Source organism: Molossus molossus, unplaced genomic scaffold (genome assembly GCF_014108415.1).
Source record: "Molossus molossus isolate mMolMol1 unplaced genomic scaffold, mMolMol1.p scaffold_m16_p_1, whole genome shotgun sequence".
Classification (NCBI taxonomy): domain Eukaryota; kingdom Metazoa; phylum Chordata; class Mammalia; order Chiroptera; family Molossidae; genus Molossus; species Molossus molossus.
Genome location: NW_023425344.1, coordinates 108621129 through 108635438, shown reverse-complemented (window position 1 = coordinate 108635438; position 14310 = coordinate 108621129). Strand labels below are relative to the sequence as shown.

The window sequence follows — 14310 nt, the reverse complement described above, 5'->3', positions numbered from 1 at the left end:
AGGCCATTTTATAGCATCTTCCAGCAGTAGACTGTGATTTCTTGAAAATTTGACCTGCATATAGTTTTCTTGAGGTCTTTCCAGCTAGGTCATAGAAAAGGGAGAAGCTAATAACATGATTTTTCCCCTGTATGGTTGTTGTAAGACAGAAGCAAAAAAGAAAACATGTTTCTCAGTCTGCAGTGAAGTAAAATATTTTCCAGCTATCTTGTAACTTTATTGCAAGATATAAATGCTGGCTTTATAGATCTGAAAGACTCATTCTGCAAAGTCAGCAAAACCACTGTATGAAAATATTTGTTTCAATCTAGCATTGGTAATTTTAAAACAATACTACCCTACATATTGTGCTTGTTTTTTCTTTTGCTTCTTTATTTTTAATGACTCATAAAACTATTGCAGACTCTGTCCCTTTGCCCTGCCCCCGTTTGACCTTACATCAGCTACCTAACATTAAGAAAATTGGCAACAAGATTTATCTTTTTTTAAAGATGTAATCCTAGAAGAATTTGTCATCTGAAATGGGCATTTAAAGTCTTATTTAGAAAGCAGTAGGAAGATTTATGTTGTCCAAAGTACCTCTGTGCCAAGTGAAAGCACCTTTACAGATTTTTTTTAATTGAAGCTCCCCAGAGAATATGATCAAAGTGGTCTCTCCGTGAAGCGGAAATGGTATAGTATCTCTATGGGGGCAAAGTAGCTCTATATTTACACTTAGTAAAACAGCTCAACTACTCATGAACAGAGAATTTGGATGGCATGGTGGGTTAAAAAAATGGCCAGTAATTCCCACAGTTCCTCCCATAAAGAGAGAGTCCCACCCCTCAAATCCAGCTCATACCTTGTGACTTCTTCTGATCCAATGAATGGGACGGGAGTGAAAGCATGCAGCTTACAAGCCATGCCTCCAGAGGCCTTGCAGCTTCCAGTCTTCCTCTCTTGGAGTCTGTCACCTTGTGCATAAGCCCGATCTAGCCTCCATGAAAAGGAGATGGCACATGGAGATCGAGGCCCTAAACCTGTGACCAACACCAGGTGGAAGCTGCCAACCCCCAGCTCACATGCAGTCTGGCTGCAAACCACCATTGTAGACAAGGCCCAGCTGAGCACAGTCCACCTCAACAGAGTCCTGGAGGGTTGAAATGCAGAATCCTGACAGTTGTTTCAAGTCACCAAAATTTTGGTTTATTTGAATGTGATCTTCTACTTCTTCCTTGCTGTTATAAAGAATCGACCATGGCCCTGGCCAGTGTAGGTTGGTTGATTGGAGCACCCTCCCGAACACCAAAAGGTTGTGGGTTTGATCCCAGGTCAGGGTGTATGCAGGAAGCAACTAATCAATCAATGTTCCTCTCTCACATCAATGTTTCTCTCTCTCTCGCTCCTTCTTCTTTCCTCTCTCTCTAAAATTAATAAAACCTTTAAAAGAAAATAAAAGAATTCACCAGAGTGACATCTCTTCTAGGAGGTAATAGAGCCAAGGAAACTAGCTTTTAGAAATGTAAAGAAGTGCCAACATCAACAAATTAAGTATTGAATGCCTGTCATGTAGCCGACACTGTCTAGTCCCTAGAATATAGCAGTGAACCCAAGAGAGTGAGGGAGACATATATTAAATGGGGGTAGGGAGAGTGATACATTATTTTAAAAGCCTGATGATAAAAAATGTTATAAAGGGGAAAAAATGTTGTAAAGGGAATTGAAGCAGACTAAGAATTGAAGCATGATAGAATAGGGGAGAATCGTTCCAGGTGCAGGTGCACAGTATGATGGTGCAGCACATGCGTGTACTAATGGGACAAGAAGAAAACCAGTAGGGTTGGTGCAGACTGTGTGATGGAGCGGATGAAGTTGAAGAGATGGCTGTGTCAAGCACAGTGTGCATAAGGATTTTTGGTTTTATTCTAAGTGTGATAGGAAGCCTTATTCGAGGTAGAGAGTGATGTGATCAGATTTCTGTTTAGGATTACTTTTAAAAGGATTATTCTACTCTGAAAAGAACCAAGAGGAGAAGCAGGGAGCCCAGTGAGAGAATCATTGCACAAGGCCTGATAAGTAGCCTAATGGAAACAGTTTTACCAAATGTAATTTTTTCGAGATCCTAAAAAGTTTAATAGCTGAAAGATATATGGAAGTGGAAAGAACACGGACTCAAGTTGTACAGCACTGGTCTTGTATCCCTGGGAATTAAGTGATGTGGTGCAACATACTCGTGTTTCTGAGCATTAGATTCTGAGTAATTCATTGAGTTGTTGTTAGGATTAAGTGTGTAATGTATATTATGCGTCAAGATGAGGACTTGGAATGTTACATGCACTCATAAGTGACAGCTAAACGTATATACCAGTTCTTTTTTTTTTTTTTTTATCCTCACCCGAGGACATTTTTCCATTTTTTGTTCAGGTAGAGTGGGAGGGAGAGAGAGGAACAGAGAGAGAGAGAGAAACATCGATGTGAAAGGAACACATCGAGTGGCTGCCACCCACACAACCGACCAGGGCCGGGGACAAACTGCAACCGAGGTACGCGCCCTTAGCGGGAAGAACCCGGGTCTCTCAGGACTGCAGGCCGACGCTCTAACCGCTGAGCCAAACCAGCCAGGGTTATATACAGTTCTTATAAATATGTGATTAACTATTTACTTGGTTTTGAAGTAAAGAATTCAAAACAAATCCAACCACCAAAGATCCGATGGTAGACTGTAGGATAGAGGAAATGAATTCAATATAGTGAGAGTGTTGAACTCTCATCCTCTGATCTTTGAGGAGAATTCATAGTTCAATAAATGTTAGTACCCTAAAAATACAAAATATCTGAAATTGTTTTTCAGATATAAAATATCTGAAATTGTGTTATCTGTTATATTTATGTCAACAAAACAAAAGTAGTATCTAATAGCACTTTATAGTTTCCTATATATATTCACATGTTTATCTAAAGGACTTATCCTCAGTATTGTGACATGATTATTTTTATTCTAACTTTCATTTCATAGTCTTCAAAATAGAGGTTTAGAAAGTTAACTTTATTTGCAAAACATTACCTAGAAATATAAATTAGTATTAGATTATGATTCTAAGTGTAAGTAATGTCAGATGTCCTTTGACAAAGTTTTATTCACAGTTTGTTGCTTATTAATCACTGACTGACGCGGGCTAAAACTTTGAGGATGTGACAAGTTATACAAAAGAAAAAATGACAGAAGAAAATTTTATTCTTTGACATTAAAGGAGTGAAAAAAATATGAAAAAATCTGACTAATTAAAAGTATATTAATCTGTCACTTGAAATGCCAGACTGGATAGTTTGGGGATAGTAACAGTTACCGTAGAAATGAGAATGTTGGCCAAGTGGTTACCAGTTGGTAGAAGGAAACCATCCCACTTTTTCACAAATGTTGGTTATGTGAGAATTCTCAACTGAGTTATAATTTCTAAAAGTTGCTTCTGAGTAATATTTTCCATAATCTTTTGAAATTATAAATAGTAGTCATTTCTCACTTTTTTCTAAGAAATAGGCCAAGACAGAGAACTGTGTGGATTTTCCAAAAGTCCTCCTATATTAGAAAGCTTGAATGGCAGTTTTGATTAGTACTAGAAAATGACATGAACTTTCAAAGCTCATAAATCTAGGACTTCTTTAAAAATCCAAACTTAATAAAAAAATGATCTATATGTGCTATGAACTGAAATGTGTTCTCCCAAAATTCACTTGTTGAAGACCTGTGTGACCATATTTGGAGGTAGGGCCTTTAAGAAGCAATTAAGATTAATTGAGGTCATAAAGGTGGGGCCCTAATCCAATGGGATTGGTGTCCTTATAGGAGGAAGGGGAGACACCAGAGAACTTTCTGTCTGCACCGTATAAAGACATGGCAAGAAGGTGGCCACCTTCAAGCCTGGAAAACAGTTCTCACTCAAAACCAAATCAGCCAGAACCTTGATCTTGGACTTCCCAACCTCCAAAACTGTGAGAAATAAATTTTTGTTGTTTAAGATCCCCAGTCTATGATATTTTGTTATGGCAGCCCAAGCCCACTAAGACAGCATGCATGTAGTACCCATGCTTTAGCCCCTTTACAGATACTAAATCTAGAACAAAAATTTCCATCCTTTTAAGTTGTTGTTTCTTTTCAGTTGATTGGAGAAATACACAATAATAAGAATTATAGAGAAATTCAATGCACTGTAAAATGGTCACACATTTACCCATCACAATATACAACTGCTATTGTACATTTGAAAAATAGTGCACATGTTTTCAAGAGACATGATTTTTTCCATTTTCATGGATAACACAGAGTAGTCTCAGGGATTTTTGCACCCACTGCAACAAGTCTTTGAATTTGCCTCCAATCTTGGGACCAATTTATAATTTACCAACAAGGATGATTAAATACATATTGAAATGGTACTAGAGTGTACAGGTACTATAGCTAGTTACCTCTACTGGCTATTCAAACTGTACACTTTTATTGCTTTTGGTATCACTTAAACAAAGCAAAGGAAAGAGTCTTCTATCCCATGCTTAGCAACTGGTTTCCATTTGTTTTTGTGGCTGTCGTTGAAAGGCAATTTAAGAGACAACCTATTTCAACCCCTTCCTATACAGAATAAAGTCCAGAATTTACAATGAGGCAGAAACTGTACTTCAACCCAATCTTTTTTGAGCTACATTATTTTAATGCAATGTTGTGTGTTTTAATAGAAACCTCAAATATAGTTTAAAACTTTTTTTTAATCCCCATCCGAGAATATTTTTCTATTTTTTGTTCAGATAGAGTGGGAGGGAGAGAGAGAGAGAGAAACATCGACATGAAAGGGACACACTGAGTGGCTGCCTCCCACACAACCCAACCAGGGCCAGGGAGGACCTGCAACCAAGCTACGTGCCCTTAGCGGGAACCGAACCTGGGGCTCTCTGGATCACAAATGCTCTAACTGCTGAGCCAAACCGGCCAAGACAGTTTAAAACTTTTTTAATGACACATTTTTTTACTAGGTTTTTGGAGCCTTGGAAAATTCAATGTAAGTTGGCAATGCACATCTTTAGTGGCCACTATTGGGGATGATTTGCTTGTATTGATAAAAGATAAACCGGGATGTCAATAATTCACTCACAGCTGCTTCCGAATTTCTCTCTGGCCTCTTCTTTCTCACCACTCTAAGCATGGGAATCATCTCCTAGGCTCCTTCTTGCACAGGTTGAAGGTTTCTACCAGAGACAGATAAAAGCATACTACTTCCAGTTGGAAAATAGGTTCTGCTTCATTTAATAAATGAATCAACATAACCCATACCAGCGCATCTCAAAATGCCTGGCAATCTAAGCCATCACTTAACTGAATTGTAGAGCCTTGATTTTGTTAGTATTTTGAAAGATCACAGATAACTATGATGTGCCGCTTTGGCCACACAGTTTACCTCTGCACAGTGCGAGTGACCATCTTCTCTGTGAGAGAGATTGTTACTGGAAAAATGGAAACTTTCATAATGGAAATATTGCTGGAATCGCAAATTTTATGTGTTGCACAGTAATATGACCACTAAAACATGATCTTGCAATAATCTCTCTCTCTCTCTCTCTCTCTCTCACACACACACACACACACACACCTCTAATCTTATATTTTTGGAGGTCACATAATCAAACTCTTGTGAAGAATTAATAAAATAAATCATGCCTATTAAGCACCATAGAAAGCTATAGGTGGATAGACCGGTGTGCAAATAGATCAAGTAGGTAAAATGTCTTAAAGAAATGGTGAAGGTGCGTGTAAAAGGTGAGCATAATGAGAACTGTTGCAATAATCTGATATAATCAGCAAGACAGAGAAATTGATTTTAAATTTTCTGATAAATAGAATTATATTCCATGGAATAGTTCTTAGTATCTGAGAGGGTTTTGCTATAGTTCTTGCTGATGTATAATGAAGGGTATTTGAAGGTAGTATGTAATTGCTCCTATGGTACTGAAATTGTCTGGGATTCATTTAATAACCCTTTATATTCTGTTCATAGGCTTTTCAATTGCATTTAAATAGACTGTCTAATCTGCTTCATTGGAAACCCAGTGAAAGAAAACTAAACACTATCCTTTGCTTTTTGTTAATAGAGACACTCATGTAACCGAAGTATCTGCCCTCACCACATTCCCTCTAGGTCACCTGCTTCTTGTGTAGTGGGAAAGGTAGGAGCTGCACCTCTCCGTTTAGTCTACTCCATGTCCGGACACCCCCAGCGCCCCAGCCCCGCCGGAACTGCCACTCCTTCCGCCGGCTGCCCCTGCAGGGCCTGGGCTCATGCCTTCCTCTGTCCGATGTTACCCCTGGCACAAGGGGAATTATGTGTGCAGCGAAGTTCACACTTTTAATCCACTGAAAAGAACTGAATGCACAGTCGATTTCACTAAAGTGACCGAACGTATTAGTGATGAATCCTGTGAGAATCTGAGACCTGGAATCACAGCACATTTCCTTCCTCCCAGCCCCGCCCCGCCTGGCCTCCCGTCCTCGACCCACAGCTTTGTCAGAGTGTAGCTGTTCTCGAGCCTACTGCTTCTGCTCGAGATCCTTGAAAACATGGCCTAGAATAAGCCAGCAGATTAGACTAGGATAATCGTAAAAAAGAAAACACGGGCAACTCATTAAAAGTCTCCTGTAGCATTAGACTGATTGACATTGCCAAGATCTAGCAATGCTGCTGAATAACTCTTCAGTATGCCTCCCATACAGTCTATCAAATGTCTCTTGGTAAAAATTTGTTTTAGCCCAGCCGGTCTGGCTCAGTGGCTGAGCGTCGACCCATGCACAAAGAGTTCACCGGGCACATGCCCAGGCTGTGGGCCCGATCCCCAGTGGGGGGCATGCAGGAGGCGGCCAATTGATGTTCTCTCTCATCGATGTTTCTCTCCCTCTCCCTTCCTCTCTGTCTAAAATCAATAAAGGAAAAAAATAGTTTTAATAAAAAATTAAATAAAAATTTGTTTTACCTTACACACGTAAAACAAATGAGTTCCACATAAATGTGTGAACAAAGAAGAGGGGTAATTTGATGTGTCAATAAAATACTTATAACATAAAAGTATTTTATAAAGATTCAAAGGCTGACCTTCCACTCAAAATTTAGTAGAAATAAAGATTTTCATATATTTTTATTAACGCTATTTTATTTATAGTAAACAGTGGGAAAAGATTACACTCTACATCAACTAAGTCATCAAAACTAGTATTTTAAAGAAAAAGTTTAATGGAAATTTATATATCAGCTATTATACAGAGCAATTTTAAGTTATTGATTTTAAGGCTCTATTGAGTATGAGTATCTATTTATAATATGACAAGGAGTATTCTTTAAGCACTTTTTAAAGTACTTTTTGTAGAAATTCTCTATTAACTGTATATAATATCATGACCTTGTGTCTTCTGATATATGTTGGTGGATTGATTCCAAAAATCAATAATTGACACTTTTAAACATCTTGACAGATGTTTAATGATGTATGTGAAGAAAAAAAGAACATGATTATGCATAATGTATATTATAAAAAATAATACAGATTAAGGGTAAAAAAAAATTCCCCCAAATCCCTCTCATCACCTAGAAATAACCAATCAATCTAGGTCAAATATCTTTGCCACACATCTATTGATCTATTATCTTTCTTTCTTTCTATCTATTTATCTACCTAGCTATTAAATCAGAAAGATAGATAGAAGAGTAAAGGTATATATACATTTATATTTAGATGGATATAATTTTATAAAATTGGGTTGTCCTACAAATACTATATTTGAGGAAAACAGTGAATTTAACTTGGTATCGTTTGGCCTTTGGCAGCACGCATACCATCTGCAGGCCACTAGTTTCAGACTTGAAAAAGTTCTCTTAAAATTAAAAATTTGTGTTTATTGCCCTGGCCGATTTGGCTCAGCGGTTAGAGCGTTGGCCTGCGGTCCGGAGAGACCGGGGTTCGGTTCCCGCTAAGGGCACGTACTTCGGTTGCAGTTTGTCCCCGGCCCTGGTTGGTCGTGCGAGTGGCAGCCACTCGATGTGTCCCTTCACGTCGATGTTTCTCTCTCTCTCTCCCTTCCTCCCTCTTCCTCCCTCCCACTCTATCTGTACAAAGGATGGAAAAATATCCTCGGGTGAGGATAAAAAAAAAAAAAAAAAAAAAATTTGTGTTTATTACTTTTTAGCACTAGATTTCTATAGTTCAGATTTATCTACTGATTACCTGCTACAAAACATGCTAATTGACTTAAACCATTGCTGTTATTTATTTTCATGGTTGATATTTACATTGTGATTAATAACCATAATAACTAAAATGTCCAATTTCTTTGAACATCATTTCTATGGAGTCAGTGCTCATCATCCAAAGCTTACAATAGCTTCTTCGTTTCTGAGACCATGTTTGATTCACCTCTTGATTGATTTGGTTGTATAATTAGTTATTACATTTTTAAGAAAGTCTCATTTATGGTAGATCCCCTCTGTATTTGTATGTATTGGAAATATGTTGTTGCCTTTATGCTTAAACTACTACTCGGTAGGGTGACAAATTCTTGAGTCAGCATCCTTCTCTCAGACCGTGTGGACAGTGTTTCCACTGGATGTCATGAAGAAGAATCAGACTATCCCAGGATGTTTTTTTCCTCCTTAAAATTAACTTGATTTGGCTCTCTCGGGTCCTCGCTTCCAAGATGACCAAGAAAAGAGGGAACAACAGTTGTGCCAAAAAAAGACCGTGACCATGTGCAGCCTATTCGTTGCACAGCTGCGCCGGACGCATGCCCAAGGACAAGGCCATTAAGAAGTTCGTTATTCGAAACACAAGTAGAGGCCGCAGTCGTTAGGGACATTTCCGAAGCAAGTGTCTTCGAGGCCTATGTGCTTCCCAAGCTGTATGTGAAACTGCATGACTGTGAACAGTGCCCTTCACAGCAAGGTGGTCAGGGATCGTTCTCGTGAAGGCGGAAGGACCGAACCTCCCCATCCCGGTTTAGACCTGCGGGTGCTGCCCCATCCCTCCACCAAAGCCCATGTAAGACGCTAAGTTCTTAATGACTGAAGAAAAGTCCTCTGGACAAAAATAAATGGAAATTGTACTTTGAAAGAAAAATTAACTTGATTTGTCTTTCTAGATGCTTATAAGACTTCTTTCTAAAAAGAAAAAAATGATGAGAAATCTCACTAGGAAATTATCAAATTATTTAATACTTGGAGTCCTATTGTAAATTTTGTTGGGACATGCGTACAGGTTAAAATCGTTCTTTATCTCAGAAAAGAATTGTTCTAACATTTCTTAAAATGTTTAAATATATATCTTTAAGAAAAAAGGATATACATATATATTTTTCTCTAATTTATATAATTGTCTATCTTAGACATTTATTTCATTATTATTATTATTCTTTTTCATTCCATCTTGTGTATGTTTCTCAAGACTGTTCTGTGTCCTGACTAGTTATTCTGACATGTTTATTCTCCTCTTGTTACTACTGAGTTCATCTCTGTAATTTTTTTCCTGATTACTGCCAGTTTCTCTCTTTTTAATTTTATTTTATCATGTCCTTTGGTTTCTTGTATTAAGATTTTTTAATATCACAGAGACTCTTTTAACTTTGTTTCTGAGGGGTTTAATATACACATGTAATATTTTAAAGTAGCTTTCCCTTTAAATGTACTATATAGTTCTCGTGATATTATTTCTATAAGAAATGATTTATAAATTTGCTATATATTAATTCCTGGCAGGAACAGTTGAAATTATAATATTCTTTTATTTATTATGAAACTATCTTTGTGATTGATTCAGTACTATATAACTTTACCTAAGAACTTGATTATGTTTTATGTATTCATATATTTCAAATGACTTGCACAGTGATGTTAATACAATATATTCCTGATGTTTTTTAGTGCTTAATGAGGTGAATTTGGAGTTCAAATGCTATTACCGTATAAGGCTATGCAAGGCATTCATAAAAAGTATCCATCATAAAATCAACTTAACCCCCATGATCGAAAAGAAGACAATGCTTGGGTGAGGGACTGTGGAAACTGCATGTTGCAGAACAGTCAGGCTACAGTTATGCTGACGCTTCCTCTGTATGTTTGGTGTATGTCCTCTGTTTACAGCTGCTCATTTCCCGGCATGCTGGAGAAGCATGGATTTACAGGGCTTAGGGCTACCTCCTGTGCTGTCTACTTTCAGTAACAGTTGGCTTCCTAAATGAATTGGCAACTAGGCAGATCACAGTAGTGTTTTGTTTTATTTTCTGTGGTGATAGAAATCGTTTGCTTTCTGGAAGAAACGGGAAATCTTGTGCCTGAAGTGGCTTTTGACAACTCTTGAAGTACCATTACTCCTATGAAGGACAAGATGTGCTCTGTATAATTTAATAGTGCTAAAATGTCACATTTTAAGACAGCTAGTATGTGGCTTTCCTGAATAACTGAGCCCGACGCTTCTCCCTGGAATTTAATAACTTTTGCCTCTGAATTCCTAGGTAAAAAATAAATTGTCTTCCTCTTTGAATAAAAGTTGCCATGGCAATTGGCAAGCTTGGTCTATGGCGGTCAAACACCAAGCTCTAGTCTTTAGCTCTTCAGTGATTTCAAAGATGTGATATATATGATATTTTTTGGAGCAGCACAGATTTAAGTAAAAACAAAGGTGTATTTTCACCTGTCTATATCAGTGATTAGAAGTAGGAAACATATATATTTTTTTCAGATAATTCATTATTTAAGCATAAAGGTATTCTTATTCTTTATGTTCACTAAAAGACTATGTCTTGATTAATTAAAGAGATTTAGAAGTTAAGGGAAATACCAAAGTCATTTTAAATAGGTTGATTGCAATAATTATACTGAAGTCTATAGTGAAAGTCTGCAATTTTAAAAAGAATAGCTATTTGGTAAACATATTGGTAAACATATGGGAATTTGGCAGTATTATAGGATCTGTTACAAAATTCACCTAAATATTACATCTCTGACCATAGTGTTGCTGAACTCTTTATAATAGTTCTAGCAATAGGGAAAATTTTTAATTCGTATTTAAACTCATTGACAATTTTCTTCAAAACCATTCTTTTCATTGAAAAATTAAATGAGTCATTATCATTTGTTATTCAGACTTGATAATGTCTGGCAAGTTAGATTTAAGTTTTCCTTTCTGCTATATGATTTGCTTGAATACCAGAAGTAAATGTTATCTAGATCTCTAGATCTCTAGAGTAGTTTGCCGTATTCAGTGTTGCTTACATTGAGTCTCTTTTGGTGCAAGTTAGGGAAACTTGTGTGTCAGTTAAGATTCGTTTAGTCCACAGTTACCCAGCTGAAGCTGTTCTAACTATAAAAGAGATTTAATGGCTCATCTACATGAACACACCCCGGGGGTAGGTCACACTTATATGTACCTGCTCAGGGGTCTGGCTTTCTCTTTGCAGTGATTGTTAGATTCTCGTCTATGTTTGCGGCGTCTTTAGGCAGGGCTTCCTCATGGCAGCAAAAAGTTGGAAGTAGTTCCAAGACTCACATCCACACATCTCAGCAATCAGAACAAGGGAAATCATCATCTTTGAACGTTTGGATGTCTCACTAATGGGTCTTTCTTGACATGGTTGGTGTGCCCATGCTACCCACCAGCCCTTGTGGCCATCAGAGTGATGTATGCAGAATGGCTTGTGCCCAGTGGTAAGGAGGGCACCCACCTAGGACCGTTCCAGTGGTGAAGCACCAGACAACAGGGAGGAGTTAACACCAGTGGTGACACAATCACCATGCTTGTTACCTCCCAGGACCCACACCATCCATGTCTTAGTCTTCTGGACCCGGTGCCGGACACACTAAGATATCACCTCTCTCTTGAACTGCATGGGATCTTATTCCTGCTTCCTTCCTTGTGTCTCCTCTTTTCTCCTTTCTCTGCATAATTTTCTTACCTTTCATCATGGGTGTACACACAATCTCTATGTGATACCCAGAGTTTCTGTAGGATTTTTTTTTTAAATCTTACTGTTAACATGTTCTCAATATTGACATTTAGGATCATATTTTTTTATTTTAGTCAGCAACAAAATGTTTTTGAATATTTCTTTCCTTTAGGTAATCAGTTTTCTATATACATCTAACCTGATGGCCTGTGAAAAGGCACCTGAGATTCTTGTTTGGAAAGGATTTCAAGAATAATTGTAGTTTATTTACAATATTAGCACAACTAATATATGCATTAGACAAAATTCACATCTCAAACATTATTATTCAAATCATAGTCCCTCTATTCAATAACCATTATTCTTACCTATATCTGAATGTTTTTAAATATATTCTATCTAGCCTAGCCGGTGTCGCTCAGTGGTTGAGCATTGGCCCATGCACCAAGAGGTCACCGGTTCACTGGTTCATGGTCAGAGCACATGGCCTAGTTGCAGGCTCGATCCCCAGTAGGGGGCATGCAGGAGGCAGCCATTCGATGTTTCTTTCTCATCTATGTTTTTATCTCTCTCTCCCTTTCCCTTCCTCTCTCTCTAAAAATCAATAAAAAAATATATTCAAAAATAATATTAAAATAAAATAAATATATTCTATCTAGTAGACTCCTCAACTTGGTATGCCCAATTATATTTCATGGTAAAAATTATTTATGCATGGCCATTGCGGCTCAGTGGATTGAGCATCGTCCCATGGACTGAGAAGTCCCAGTTCGATTCCCGGTCAGGGCACATGCCTGGGTTGTGGGTGTGGTCCCTGGTGGAGGATGTGCAGGAGGCAGCCGATTGATGTTGCTCTCTCACATCGATGTTTCTATCTTTCTCTCTTCAAAAAAGCAATAAATACATATTCAAAAAAATTATTTTCAAATTTTGAATTAGTCAAAATCATGGGATTTTCTAGGTGTTCCTCTGCAAAATCTGCCTTTTAAAACATTTAAATCTCATCACTGAGTGAGAAACATGAAACATAAAGGTTCTGTGACAGGCACCATGGTTATATCAATAATGGGAATCAAATAAAAGTAGAACACAATAACCCAAATTATAGAGAAGGAAATATATTATCTCCATTTTTAGGACTATTAATAACGGAAAACAGGCCCTAAGATAAACCTAAGTTTGAAGAGTAGTATGAACTTGCTGTCACTTAGTAGTATTTCTAGTTCAGGTTTCCAGTAAATAGTTCCCAACATGTCATTATCTTTAGTCAGCAATTAGAAAGATCCCTTACTGTAGTAGAAAGGTTACTGTACACAAAGATTGTTTATTTAGCAATTTCTTCTAAAGAGGCTTGTTAATTTTATATTCTTAAAACTGTAATTCACATCCCTAAGAGATTATTTAAATTCTTTGGCTATTTTGAAGAATGCCAACATTTGCAATTTCATAGCACCATTTTTTGGTGGTTTATATTTTAAGAATTTTAAGGACAATGTCTCTGTTATTTTCTCTTCAGGAGTGAATTTTTTTCTTTTTTAATGAAACTCTGTCTATAACTCTGTAAATTACATAAGTTGGATATATAGTGATTTAAATGCTTCTTTTTTCTCCAGCTTTATTGAGATATAATTGACATGTAACATTTAATAAGTTTAACATATACAACATGTTGATTTGGTATATTAATATATTGCAAAATGATTATCACCATAACATTAGCTAACACTGACATTGTATCACGTAATTACCAGTTCTTTGTTGTGTGGAGAACATTTAAAATCTACTCTTTTAGCAACTTTCAAGTATATAATATACTATTAACTATAGTCACCATGCTGTACAGGAGACCTCCAGAACTTGTTCATTTTATAACTGGAAGTTTGTACCCTTTGACCAACATCTCCACATTTCCCCCAAACCCCAGTCCTGGTAACCAGCATTCTGCCCTGCTTCTATGAGTTCAGCTTTTTTAGATTGCACATATAAGCACACACAGTAATTGTCTGTCTCTGACTTATTTCACTTAGCTATAAGGTTCATCCATGCTCTGTTCTTGATGTGCATTATTTTCTATTATTGCAGGAGGACACAGATCACAATTACTATATATCTCGGATATATGGCCCATCTGATTCTGCCAGCCGGGATTTGTGGGTGAACATAGACCAGATGGAGAAGGACAAAGTGAAGATTCATGGAATACTGTCCAATACTCATCGGCAAGCTGCAGTGAGTGCTTTGACATTCTGAATTTCTTCTTTTACGTCTGTGAAAAAAAAATGTTGCTTTAATTGGCATATCAATATTTTTTATTGTGATCACTTTTCATGTATATTTAGTTCTACAAATGCAATTTAGGTTAATAA

General features: G+C 37.2%; 1 protein-coding gene across 2 annotated transcripts in view; it reads left to right on the top strand.

Moving 5' to 3' along the window:
• The window catches only part of PLXDC2 (plexin domain containing 2), a 418222-nt gene that overhangs the window by 199207 nt on the left and 204705 nt on the right, over window positions 1–14310 (top strand). For both annotated transcript variants that reach the window (XM_036242142.1, XM_036242135.1), the window contains exon 3: window positions 14027–14173. In XM_036242142.1, coding sequence (XP_036098035.1) covers window positions 14027–14173 — 147 coding nt within the window. The remainder of the gene's footprint in view (window positions 1–14026; window positions 14174–14310) is intronic.